We start from the raw sequence: 13,281 nt of genomic DNA on the forward strand, positions 1-13,281 counted from the left end.
AAGGCTGAAAATTATGAGAAAAAAACGCTTTGGTAGCGATTCCTCCGGCTGCCTTCCCCGGGCGTACTTGAGCCTGCTAGGAATCTATGCCCTTCTGGGCCTTTTGAGTCGTTTTGGACAGTTGAATGAATTCATTCAACCCTTACCAACAGACTATCACTAGATAAAGGCAACCTGGTTAAGCACTTTGTTGGAAGAAGCATCTGATCCAATCTGTTAACCACTAGGCTCTGCGTAAAAAATACGGAGATGGCCGATGCCACCGCCGTCCGGCTCGTAGAGTCTCGGACAGCCTTAACAGCATGGTTCGCCATGCGGCGATTGCGAGATTACAGACGCTGCTGAGACCGAGATGTACCGGTGACAGCGTCCCTCTGCGCAACACTATCTGAAATAGCTTGGAGTGCCTTCACGGCTGCGACTGCCGGAGCAACCGACCTGCCGATAGCTTCATAGACAGATTGCGGCCAGAACCTATCTATCTGTCAATGGCATTTTGACGTGAAGCCCCATCCACCACTACAACTATAGATCCAGCTGCAAGCCTGGAGATCGGGAGATCCACATTTGGACCTGGGCTAGCGCTTGTCCAATCAGGGAGGAGAGTGTCTCATTAATACGGTCGGAGAACGCTTATCGTGAAAAGCGTTGCGTTTCTGGACTGCATCTCTAGGATCAGAGGGCCAGACGAGTACGCAATTGCTTGCGATATTAGAAAAGAGATCTCCCCTGCTGTGAAGCTGACTCTTTCACTGATGGAGTCGAGGGCTATTCCCAGCGAGCCTGCTTAGGCCCTCTTGAACTGACGTCCGTGTCGGAGCCTGCCCCCTGGGACGCGTGAAAACCACCCTGGAGCCTTGAGCTGCTCCTCAAATCATGGTGGCCAGGGGCATTGCAACTATATTGCCCAAGGTCTGCGTGGGCTGCCAGACTGTAAGATGTCAGCCATAGTCACAGCCAATATAACAGCGGAAAGAAACTGCAATTTCGTCCCTGTCTCTGGACAGGAAGCACAGGTGGTTCTTTTAACCACATATAGCCGAAAACCCCGGTCAAGCAATTGCCCGCACTGGGGTCCTAGACTCGTATTACATGCAGTACAAGCAACATATAAAGTCCTCATTGGCCTTTTCTTTTTCTGCTGTTGTTGTCTAGCTATCTAAGTGCATAGCCTAGGATAGCGACCGTACAGTAAATAATCATACAAGCATGAAGTACAAATAAACACTTCAGCTCATGTAGTACACGCAGCATTGAAAACTTGTGGCTTGGCACATTAGCTCTTCTGCTGCTGTTGTCTATTTATCCAGGAGCTTGAGACAAGGATAGCGACATACAGTGAATGTATAGCATTCAAGCACGAAGTACAAGTAAACACTTCAGCACCTGTGGTACCCGCAGCATTGAAAACTTGTGGCTTGGCACATTAGCTCTTCTGCTGCTATTGTCTATATATCTAGGAGTATGAGACAAGGATAGCGACATACAGTGAATGTATAGCATACAAGCCTGAAGTACAAGTAAACACTTCAGCACATGTAGTACACGCAGCATTGAAACTTGTGGCTTAGCACATTAGGCCTTCTGCTGCTATTGTCTATATATCTAGGAGTATGAGACAAGGATAGCGACATACAGTGAATGTATCGCATACAAACATGACAGTAAACACTGCCAGCACATGCAAATGCAGCAGCCTTGCAAGCTGGTGCCTTGGCACCACTGCTCTACTGCTGCTGTTGTCTAGTTAACTAGGAGCATGAGGCAAGGATAGCGACATACAGGAAATGTATAGCAGACAAGCATGACAGAAAAACACTGCAGTACAAGCAAATCAAGCAGCATTGAGAGCCTGTGCCTTGGCAGCCTTGCCTTACTGCTGCTATTGTCTGTTTAACTAGGTGCATTAGCCAAGAAAAACGACATATAGTGCATGTATAGCATGACAATAAACCCAATTGCAGCACCTGCAAACGAAGTGGCAATGAAAGCTTGTGCCTTGGCACTTTGCTGTTGCCAAATCTGCCAACAAACACTGCAGACTAATCATTGAACACTTGTCTAGCCATCTAGGAGAGTATGCCCAGAATAGCGACAGTACAGTGCTGCATCGCATATCCGCACACAGTTCAAAAGCCCACTTCAGTATTAGTGGGACCAGTACTGCCTATCGCCCGCCCAGCGCGAGTATGAGGTCGCTCAAAAACCTGTGCCTGGTTCCGTTCTCCCAGAGTGGAAACCATAATGGCTGCCGGCTTCTCTTCCACGTCCTGTGCAGAGGGGCGGGCCGTGGGCGAGCCCCAGCCAAGAGCGGGAACCCGGCATCTCACTGTGTTCAGTGAGAGGGGGCTGGAGAATGCAAAGCAGACTCCAGCTCCCTGCGCTGAGATCTGTACAGCGTCCCGCCCCTCCTCTGACTGGCAGGGCTGGGGGCGGGAACGAAGCGGTGCCAGGCCTCAGAAGCCGGGGACTAAAGTTACAGGCGCCCCCGCCGTAAAAGCGCGGTCGGCGCCAAGTCCCCGGCGCACTACAAGTCACATCAGCGCCGCCGCCGTATGAGCGGTCGGCGCAAGTTCCTAAACATGACCCGTCGCTCAGCCATGGCTGCAGCAACATAAGCCCATCACTAATGTCCCCGGCGCACTATAACGCCCAGCAAGCCCGGAGCGTGCTGTGCTTGCCGGAGACACCGAGTACCTGACCGATGCAGGGCCTTGTCCCTGATAGTACTCGTGCTCCACATCCATCAGGTTCTTCTGGGTCTGTGGATGGAGCCCGGCCTCAGGGCTTGGAGGCCGACAGATCCCACTTCCACAGGGCCCTCCAAGGGGATGTGGAAGGAAAACAGCATGTGGGGCTCCGGCCTCTGTACCAGCAATAGGTACCTCAACCTTGCAACACCATCTGGTGAGAAGGGAGCATGCTGGGGACACTATATGTGTCCTCTTTTCTTCCATCCGAGATAGTCAGCAGCTACTGCTGACTATACAATGTGGAGCTATGCGTGGATGTATGACCTCCTTCGCACACAAAGCTAAAACTGAGTAAGCCCGTGATCCCACGGGGGGTGTATAGCCAGAAGGGGAGGGGCCTTACACTTTTTAGTGTAATACTTTGTGTGACCTCCGGAGGCAGTAGCTATACACCCAATTGTCTGGGTCTCCCAATAGAGCGCTGAAGAAATGCTGTTGTCTCCTCTGAGTACAATTCAGGAGGGTATATAGCCAAAAATCAACAGTGCGACCGTCCAGTGTATATTATATATATATATATATACACACATATACACACACACACACACACACACACACACACACACACTTCGGCACTCAGTGGGGCCAGCACCTAGAAACAGGTGCTGCTTACCGACCGCCCAAAGCGGTTGTGTGATCACCAGATTCCCTGCCTGGGCCTCCCAGAGCCGTGTTGTCTCTCCTCTCCAGCTTCAGAAGTGCTGACAGGAATGGCTGCCGGCGTTCTGTGAGGAGGAGGGGGCCGTGGGCGTGCCCTAGAAAGTGCGGGAATCTGGTGCCCCACGGTGCTCAGTGAGGGGGGAGGAGGATACAAAGTATGCTCCAGCCCTCAGCGCTGACGTCCTGTGCAGCGTTCCGCCCTTCCCCTGACTGGCAGGCCCGGGGGCGGGAATATGCGGTACTAGGCCGCAAAAGCCGGGGACTAAAGTTATAAGCGCGGCCGGCAAATAAGCGCGGTCAGTGCGGTAGTCCCCGGCGCACTAACACACCCAGCAGTGCTGCAGCGTGTATGACACAAGCGCTCCATGCGCGGTCCCCAAGGGGACACAGAGTACCTCACAGTAGCAGGGCCTTGTCCCTGACGATACCCGGCTCCTGTCCAGCAGATTCCCCAGGGGGCTGCGGAGGGAGCACGGTCCCAGTGCCTGGAGACCGATTAGGATCCCACTTCACCCAGAGCCCTTAAGGGATGGGGAAGGAAAACAGCATGAGGCTCCGGCCGTCGTACCCGCAATGGGTACCTCAACCTTAACAGCACCGCCGACCAGAGTGGGGTGAGAAGGGAGCATGCCGGGGGCCCTGTTATGGGCCCTCTTTTCTTCCATCCGATATAGTCAGCAGCTGCTGCTGACTAAATTGTGGAGCTATGCGTGCATGTGTGCCTCCTTCACACAAAGCATAAAAACTGATGAGCCCGTGATGCACGGGAGGGTGTATAGCAGAGGGGAGGGGTTACACTTTTTAAAGTGTAATACTTTGTGTGGCCTCCGGAGGCAGAAGCTATACACCCCAATTGTCTGGGTCTCCCAATGGAGCGACAAAGAAAATATGACAATCTCTGTGTTTAAAAATGCAGCATGTCACCTTTCATGGGCTTTGGATGCTGCTCCCACTGTCTATGGGAGAGGCATCATCCCAAGTGCATGAAATCGGCATCTATGGGGCAAACAATCTGCATCCATTAAGCAGTGTTTCTGCAGCGATTTGCAGCGCACATGTGCTGCCAAATCGCTGCAGACGTTTCAGCAAGTACGTGCGCACATAGCCCAAATGTATAACTAGGGCAGACACCATAGACCATGATCTTACCGCCACAGGCTTTGTCTTCTCCCAGTCAGTCAGCAGGTCGATACTGCGGCTCTCCACAGCTCGGTCCTCCTGGACAATCTTCATCTGCAGATTTGCCACTTGCTGCTGTATGGCAGAATCTTTGCGCCTCATGATGTCGTTAAATGCGCCCCATTCGCCCTCGATGTTGTCAATGTAGAGCCAGGAAGAGGGGAACTGGAAGCGCTGTTTCTCCAGCAAGCGCTGTCCATTCCTGTAGAGCTGAAGGAGGGAAAGGCACAGGTTCCTTTGAGCAACGAAAGAACGGTAAAAATAAAAAAAGGAGGGTGACGCAAAGTGGAGGAAACTTACATCAACTTGTTTCTCAAACTGCTTGATCTTCCGCTTCAGAGACTGTACATAAGTGATGAAGGTGACGGCGTCGGAGGTGCTCGCCGTGTCCACCGAATGTTGCTCCAGCTCTTGGCGAGACTGAGGAAGAAAGTGATGTTAGAAGGAAATGACGACTCTAGTCCACTTTACATGGGAAAGACATCAGCGAGACCCCCGAGCAGTCAGACATTATACCTTGGAAATCTGAGAGTGAAATTCAGTCATGTTCTGACCAAGCATCTGCCCGAATTTGCTGAGCACCTCCTTGTGCCAAGAATCGTATTTCAGGTTCACTTTGGATTGCACTTTCCCGTAGTCAATGATGACTGGACCAAACTCCTTCCTGGTCTCTGCGTTGTCAAACGTCCCTCGGGCCTTTCGGATCTGAACCAGCAGCGCCTGCCATTTGGTCAGATCTTCTTCCAGACGACTGTAGATGTTCTCCGCCTGCATGTCCCACAGACACTGGTACTGCAGCCACACCTGCAACAGCGAGCGATGGAGAAAGAATCGTTATTGAATTAAATTTATAAAAAAGTGCACTAATAATTTGCAATCTTTAAGAACCTGGAATACTAGAAAGTGTTAAACGCTCCTAAATATATGAGGACCACCGTGCACATGGATGTCTAGTACTGGAGCAGTTTCTGACATCTTCAGACAATCTCAAGTACCAGACAATCAGGCTGCTTCGCTGCTAATCTGGCATGAGACAAAGTCCCATATTAATGCAATGTCACTGAGTGCTGCAGACACCCAATATAACCCATGGCCTTCCCTCACCTTGACGTACTGTTCCACCTCAGTGACAATTTCCATAACCGCGGCACATGCTTCATCTAAACCAGCAGATCCGTCCGGCATCCGGGTCAACGCGTTACGATAATACTTCTCCTCTTCTGACAGCTCGTAGTGGACGCCCACCTATAACAGCGCAAAGAGGCAACTCGTCAGGTCTAATTAAAGCATAACGGGTAGGGGGGGGGGGGGGAGCTAAAAGAGGTGAACATACCTGGTATCTTTGACTCTGGATTCGGGGCAGGGACAGGATCACAGTTTCCCAGGAGACCAACTCCTGGAAAAGTTTATATCTGCAGTGTTCAATGGGAGGATTCAGGTAGATGACCTGGTTGGTGATGCGCAGCTCGTGGACCACATTCTGCAAGGAGAAGGTAAAAGGAGCTTCACGTGGGAAATCAAGAAAGGGCCTAAGATTAGAGGAAGCTCGGATGTCACATACCTTGATTTTGGGTTCACCGCCTGGTTTGTGGCTGACCTGGGGGGCATCAGTGTCCATGTCAACTTCTGCTTTATCATCAGCCTGACCCATGAGGACAAGGGTCCACGTCTTCAAACCCGCTTGTAGACGGACTCCCAAGATCCTCTCGATCTACAAGATTAAGAAAGAAGCATTAAATAAGAAAGCTGAAGGCCAAAATTTCAATATAGAAGCTCATTATCCAAACTAGAAAGACACGGCTGCTTCTGACCAAATACTGCACCACATCAGACCACAGGCTGTCTGATACCCATTATTTGTAGGCTGCAGTATTTGGAAGAAAGCAGCCATGTTTTCCCTATGCTGTACAATCCCTTTAAGGGGGAATCTCCAGATATAAAAACACCCTGTAAGTTACTGGTCCTCCTTGTACAGACTCTTACAAGGAAATGAGTCATGGGACAGAACTATGCAAATTCTTTGTACTATAGGGGGAGAGAACAAAAAACCCTGTAGTGCCACCCATAGGCAAGTCATGAACTGCCCCATTATAAAGAGCGGCTTCCTGGAGGAGAAGCCTTTACTGCAACTCTGAAGACCCAGGAGCTACAGGGAATACTGCACTCGCTGCCAAATATCGTGTCGCCTTCTAGTCCTATACATTTCTAGGCATCACATGCCTAGATGAGGATGAGGTAAGGATGACAGGGCGGAGGTGGATTGCAGCAGGACCCACCTAAGAAGCCCTCTACATAAGAAGAGTCCAAAGTACCATTGGAAGAAAGCCTCTGATGAAACGTCACAATTAAGAGGTTGAAAGGGGGTGGGGGGTGGGGGAGAATTCATCCATAACAGTTACCTCCATATCAAGCTTGTTGACCCAGATGGGAAGGTTGGAATAAGAGTGAAGATTCAGGTCATCTACAGCCTTCTGGACTCTGTTTAGGATCTCGGAGAAGGTTTTGTGCTCATACATGCAGGTCTCCAGAGATCGGACTTCCAAGTCGATTTTCTCTTCGATTATGAGGAGGTCGTCCACCTGAGATGAGAATTTACACGAATTAAAAACATAGAAAGTTGAGGGTGCACATGGTACGCCGCATTTGGCCCAGGAGTGGGGAGAACATGACACGCTGCGCCCTCAGCCCAGGGCCTACCTTTTCTTGGAAGTTGAAGACAGTCTCTGCCAAACGTTGCACATAGGGATCGAGCTTGTAGGACTCCCACACCAGAGCAATTCCCTCAGCGATCAGAGCTTGGACTTCCTTCTTAAGACCTGCAACCAGCAAGCTGATACTGTTGCGTTCTTCCACCTTCTCACACGTTCGCTCATATGTTCGGACGCTTTCAATGAGGGAGATGGCGAACGGATACAGCTGGTTGGCCTGATGAGCCTTGTTGACTATAGCCAATGGGACACGGAAGCTGAGCCACTTCAGATTGCGGACCTCTTTGGACAGGGTTATGATTTCCGGCAGGAAGTTGACTTTCAGCTTGAGCATGTTACCAGTTCTTCCCCTGGCACGGGTGCTTTCGATGGCGAGGATGCGTCCTGCCACCCCAAGATTGCGCTGCTGAACTTTCCTTGCCCAGTCATCAAAGATTTCTTGGGTATTGAGCTTCATACGGAAGCTGTCTCCGTCCTGCTTCAGCTTCTGTCCTTCCACATGGTTTTCCCACCCTTTGCCGAGGACGTCTTCAACACGCTTCATGTAGGCGGTCAGCTGCCGGTCAATCTGTTTGGCCCAGATAACGGAGCCGGACACCGGAGGGAGGTCCCGGACATGACTCATCTTGCAGGCTTGGCTTTGAGGGTATTGGACCTTGAATTTGTCATGAAGGGACTCGATGTCGTCTTTTACCCGCTGGATGAGCTGAGTCTGATACTCTCGAATGGCTCCTCTGATGTGTGGTCGAACAAACAGAGCGTTGAATCTGGAGAAGATCCTGAACATCTCGTTGGCGTTCTTTGCTGTGCCGAGCTGATCCCGTAGACGGGCGGTGATCCTGGTCTCCACCCTGTCTATTCTTTCATCGTATCTCTTCAGCGCAGCCTCCCACGCTTCCGTACCTTCCTTCGAAACATCCAAACCATCCACCTCCTTCACATTTTCGTAAGCGAGATTAACTTCCTCAATTGCATTGGCATCTGCGGCATCAAAGAGGACCTCTGCCACCTTCATGTCCTGAGGCTCTGGGATCTCTCCCTGGTTCTGCTGAGCAACAGCGGTCACCTAGTGCATAAAAAAAAAAAAAAAAAAAACCAGAAGACATTGGAACATTAGAAGCCCAGGAGATGCAGACTGGGCCAAACTTGACCCATATTGCTAAAGGGTGGGTCCCACTAATTACATTTATCACTCATTGACCCCGAGCGGTGCGACATTGTACAATCACAACAATCAGTGAAGCCACCACTATAGGACTGACTGACAGCTATTCCAGCAATCGACTACAAGTGAACGGAGCTCTAGTGGAGCATGCACCCAGCACCGCATTCACTCAGGACCCCAATTACTACATATCCCCAGGATTGGTGGTAACTTGCTGTCGGGAACCTTAAGGCTATGTGCCCATGGGAGTTTGTACTTGCGGCTATTTACGCAGGTACGGCCGCAGGTTTCCTGCAGCTGATTGCCGGAATCCGCAGCTATTTTTAGCTGCGGTAGTACAGTGAAATATCTGCGGTAAACCTGCGGCTTACCTGCGGAAGTACCGGCCCTATCTCCATAGTGGAGAGCCGGGATTTCCACAGGTAATTCCGCAGAAAGAAATGACATGCAATTACGTGCGGCTGCGGGAAATCCGCAGCATATTCCGGAGCCGCACGTATCCGCAGCATGGACACAGACACTCCTTATGTGATAACACTGGGAGTGTCTGTACATGCTGAAACCTGTGGATTTATCTGCAAAATCCAGGAGAAAATAAAATAAATAAAAATCGGCAGATTTGACGCAGATAAAGCCGCAGGTTTAATCTCCCGTGGTCACATAGCCCAAGAACAGATTCTAAAGTGCCCAATCGGAATAGAGCAGTGGTCGCATATGCGTGCGCATTCATTGGGCAGCAGTTATTTTAGATCTCCATTCTCAGTATCGCTGGGGGTCCCAGAGGTCTGACCCTTACGGCTTTGCTCCTCTATACCGCAGGTAAGGTCATACCTGTGGTCTCAGCACCCGGACGATGACGGCCCTCAGCTGTTCGTGTTGGCGCCTGAACTTCCGCATTTGGTCCAACCGCGCCTGCAGCTTCCTGTGAGCCGGATTAATCCTCCAAACCATTTTTAGGTTCTCCTCGCGTTTCCTCTTCACAATGTCTCGCAAAAGAACCTGAAGTTTCTCGTACTCGTCATCCCAGGTTTGAAAGACCTCAAAACAGGCGACCATGACCTAATGGGAGAAAAGGTAAAGTGTAAAATTTGAAGGTGCTCCTAAAGTCACAAAAAGCATGGCTGCACTAAATCAGCCTCTTGTCTCTAGGCCGCGCCTGGTATTGCACCTTAGACCTATTAAACGTGGTTATCAAAAGCAGTCCGAGGATAAAGGACGCCAGGTTTAGAAAGAGAAACCATGTATTTTTTGGCCTCATTTCGTCATTTTGCAGACTTTCCATTGGATAGCCTATTAAAGGAAACTTAATGGCTGAAACCAGAGAACTATAGAGAAGCTCTCTTTACTCTATACGCCCAACACTTAAAAGGCGTTGTACCTTCTCAAACTCTTCATAGGCCACGTGCATCAGCTTCCTTGTCCCCAGGACTTTCAGGAGCTGAGAGCCAAGGTCCCTGGATATGGCCTCCACCAGCCTCAGCGCCCTCTGAATCGGGTATTTAGTGTTTCTGATTTTTCGGAGGTGGGTGAAAATGGCGACCAAAGCCTGACGGATTTTGTCCAGCTCAGTAGCGGAAAGCAGATCGTTCAAAGGGAAGTCCTTCATGAGAGGGTTGTAGTCGTTCACTGTTTCCAGGGCTTGCTTCAGGCCTGAGGAGAGACGAGGAATAAAAAGGGTTGTGGATTTAAAAAGAGAATTGTCCTTCCTTCTGGGACCACAGATGAGCAGAGCGAGCGCTACCTGTGTCTGTGTCAAAGCTGACGGTGGCATGAAAACGCTTTCCATGCTTCAGGATGTCCAGTGTCAGGAGAACCTCCGGGCTCTCGCGTTTCTCCTGAATACGATACAGCGCCCTCTCCAGGTTCAGCCAGAAACTGATTTCTTGCAAAGCTGTCCCAGAAGCCGGATCACGATCAAGTTTGGTCACCTGATAAACAAAAAGGTAAATTAGAACAAAGCCACAAACCAGGAGTCACTGCTGCTGCATTATACTCCAGAGCTGCACTCACTATTCTGCAGGTTACTATATACCTTTTGTATCTCCCGTATCCAGCGGTTGACACCGGACTGCAGCTGGTTGAGGAACGTAGGGTCCTCCACTTTATCTCCAAAGTCTGTGACCTTCGGCTTCTCGCCCCTCTCGTAGCACTGCTTGGCCACGTTGGTGATGTTGGGGTGGATCATCAGACTGATCTCGGGGATCTCGATGTTCTGCTGCAAATGTAGAAGTCCCATCTCCAGCTCCGCAATCTTTTTCTCCACAGAAGGAGCCATCTTGTCGCCATCTCTGAAGACAAAGATCACAAATTAGATCATTATGACTGCCCAGTAATTGGGCGCCAATCTTCACCCATAAAAATTACGTCAAAATACCGCCAGATATACGGCAGCCACGTGCTGCATCACCGCGCAGTGACGCCTGCACTCCACCACCTCTCACCTGTCCGCTTTTCCAGATTCACGAATGTAGGACTTGAAGAAGGGGGCGACTGCGTTGCTGATGAAGGAGTGCAGCGTTTCATAGGGGGAATCCTCGCTGAGCGTCAGAACCCGCAGCTGGTTAGAGATGGGTTTGTCAGCGTCGATGACCGGCGTCCTCTTAATGAAGGCCAGGCTGGAGGAGAACAGATATTGTGAGGTGTGCGCACGATCCGGCGACTCCGTGCTCTGGTCGAGCAGACTGCGCTGTGCACCCCATCACGTACCTGTTGGACTTCAGTCCATAGTGAATGTCGATGTTCAGTTTGTAGGAGGTGAATTCTCGCTCCTCTTCTCCTTCGTCACCGACGTCCTCTGTAACAAAGGAAAAAAAAAAAAAAAAAACCGGTGAGGATGACACCCCGAGACAAGGATATGAGCGCCACCTCCCCAGTCTTGACAATCAGAACGTGATAGGCCAGGCAGTCATCCGGCAGGGGGCGCCGGCGCAGTGCGGCCAGCGATCCGGCAGGGGGCGCCGGGTCGGGCCGGCGCAGTGCGGCCAGCGATCCGGCAGGGGGCGCCGGGTCGGGCCGGCGCAGTGCGGCCAGCGATCCGGCAGGGGGCGCCGGGTCGGGCCGGCGCAGTGCGGCCAGCGATCCGGCAGGGGGCGCCGGGTCGGGCCGGCGCAGTGCGGCCAGCGATCCGGCAGGGGGCGCCGGGTCGGGCGGGCGCAGTGCGGCCAGCGATCCGGCAGGGGGCGCCGGGTCGGGCGGGCGCAGTGCGGCCAGCGATCCGGCAGGGGGCGCCGGGTCGGGCGGGCGCAGTGCGGCCAGCGATCCGGCAGGGGGCGCCGGGTCGGGCGGGCGCAGTGCGGCCAGCGATCCGGCAGGGGGCGCCGGGTCGGGCGGGCGCAGTGCGGCCAGCGATCCGGCAGGGGGCGCCGGGTCGGGCGGGCGCAGTGCGGCCAGCGATCCGGCAGGGGGCGCCGGGTCGGGCGGGCGCAGTGCGGCCAGCGATCCGGCAGGGGGCGCCGGGTCGGGCGGGCGCAGTGCGGCCAGCGATCCGGCAGGGGGCGCCGGGTCGGGCGGGCGCAGTGCGGCCAGCGATCCGGCAGGGGGCGCCGGGTCGGGCGGGCGCAGTGCGGCCAGCGATCCGGCAGGGGGCGCCGGGTCGGGCGGGCGCAGTGCGGCCAGCGATCCGGCAGGGGGCGCCGGGTCGGGCGGGCGCAGTGCGGCCAGCGATCCGGCAGGGGGCGCCGGGTCGGGCGGGCGCAGTGCGGCCAGCGATCCGGCAGGGGGCGCCGGGTCGGGCGGGCGCAGTGCGGCCAGCGATCCGGCAGGGGGCGCCGGGTCGGGCGGGCGCAGTGCGGCCAGCGATCCGGCAGGGGGCGCCGGGTCGGGCGGGCGCAGTGCGGCCAGCGATCCGGCAGGGGGCGCCGTGCAGAGCCTCCACTCCCGGTGACAGCGGCCTCACCTTTCAGCGTCGTTCTCTCCACCAGGACTGTGTGAACCTGCGGGTCTGACAGGAATTTCCTCATCTGCTCCAGGGCGCTCTTCTCCTCCAGCGCAGCCTCCAGTGCGGCCGGGGCGTCACCGCCATCTTCCAGCAGCAGCGGCACCAGCTTCCGGATGTGTTTCTGCAGCACCGAGGTGTCAGCCACGTTCTGCACCGCCGCCGATACCTCCAGGTTACCGGTACCGTCATCTCCGCCGCTCGTGTCCGTCATGTCTGCAGCTCCGCTCTGCGCCAAGGCCAGGAACCGAATGACAGGGTGAGGCTGCTTTCTGCCACACAACAGGGAGAAGTGCCGCCTCCTGAGGGCGGGGAGACACGCGGGGGGTTATGGGAACTGAAGTCCAATTGTGAGTTACTGCTCACGGTCTGGTAATTAATAGAACTAACATTCCCAGGAAGCAGCGCGGCAGCGGCGGACAGACAGGAGACAGGGCGGGTACCGCAGCATTACATAGCGCTTTTTGTGTCTGAAGAAGATGCTCTCACTGATCCACCCATCCATATACTGATCAATCCTCACTGATCCATCCATATACTGATCAATCCTCACTGATCCACCCATCCATATACTGATCAATCCTCACTGATCCACCCATCTATATACTGATCTATCCTCACTGAGCCATCCATCCATATACTGATCAATCTTCACTGATCCATCCATATACTGATCTATCCTCACTGAGCCATCCATATACTGATCTATCCTCATTCATTAATCCATCCATATACTGATCTATCTTCACTGATCCATCCAAATACTGATCTAGCCTCCCTCACAGATCCATCAATTCAATCCACCCATCCACATACTGATCTAACAAGAAACTTTCATCCATACTCACTGGTCCATCCATCTACATACTGATCCATTCATTC

At 53.1% G+C, this 13,281-nt stretch overlaps 1 protein-coding gene across 1 annotated transcript in view; it reads right to left on the minus strand.

Moving 5' to 3' along the window:
• The window catches only part of DYNC1H1 (dynein cytoplasmic 1 heavy chain 1), a 114,742-nt gene extending 102,068 nt beyond the window's left edge, over positions 1–12,674 (minus strand). The window contains exons 1-15 of the mRNA XM_075330754.1: positions 12,361–12,674; positions 11,172–11,259; positions 10,907–11,080; positions 10,498–10,753; positions 10,207–10,393; positions 9,844–10,115; positions 9,297–9,524; positions 7,290–8,366; positions 6,992–7,171; positions 6,154–6,303; positions 5,926–6,072; positions 5,697–5,837; positions 5,109–5,396; positions 4,893–5,012; positions 4,563–4,802 (exon numbers count right to left, since the gene is read on the minus strand). Coding sequence (XP_075186869.1) covers positions 4,563–4,802; positions 4,893–5,012; positions 5,109–5,396; positions 5,697–5,837; positions 5,926–6,072; positions 6,154–6,303; positions 6,992–7,171; positions 7,290–8,366; positions 9,297–9,524; positions 9,844–10,115; positions 10,207–10,393; positions 10,498–10,753; positions 10,907–11,080; positions 11,172–11,259; positions 12,361–12,613 — 3,801 coding nt within the window. The 5' untranslated portion in view covers positions 12,614–12,674. The remainder of the gene's footprint in view (positions 1–4,562; positions 4,803–4,892; positions 5,013–5,108; positions 5,397–5,696; positions 5,838–5,925; positions 6,073–6,153; positions 6,304–6,991; positions 7,172–7,289; positions 8,367–9,296; positions 9,525–9,843; positions 10,116–10,206; positions 10,394–10,497; positions 10,754–10,906; positions 11,081–11,171; positions 11,260–12,360) is intronic.
• Between the last annotated feature and the right edge of the window lie 607 nt (positions 12,675–13,281).

This window comes from Anomaloglossus baeobatrachus, chromosome 12 (genome assembly GCF_048569485.1).
Source record: "Anomaloglossus baeobatrachus isolate aAnoBae1 chromosome 12, aAnoBae1.hap1, whole genome shotgun sequence".
NCBI lineage: Eukaryota > Metazoa > Chordata > Amphibia > Anura > Aromobatidae > Anomaloglossus > Anomaloglossus baeobatrachus.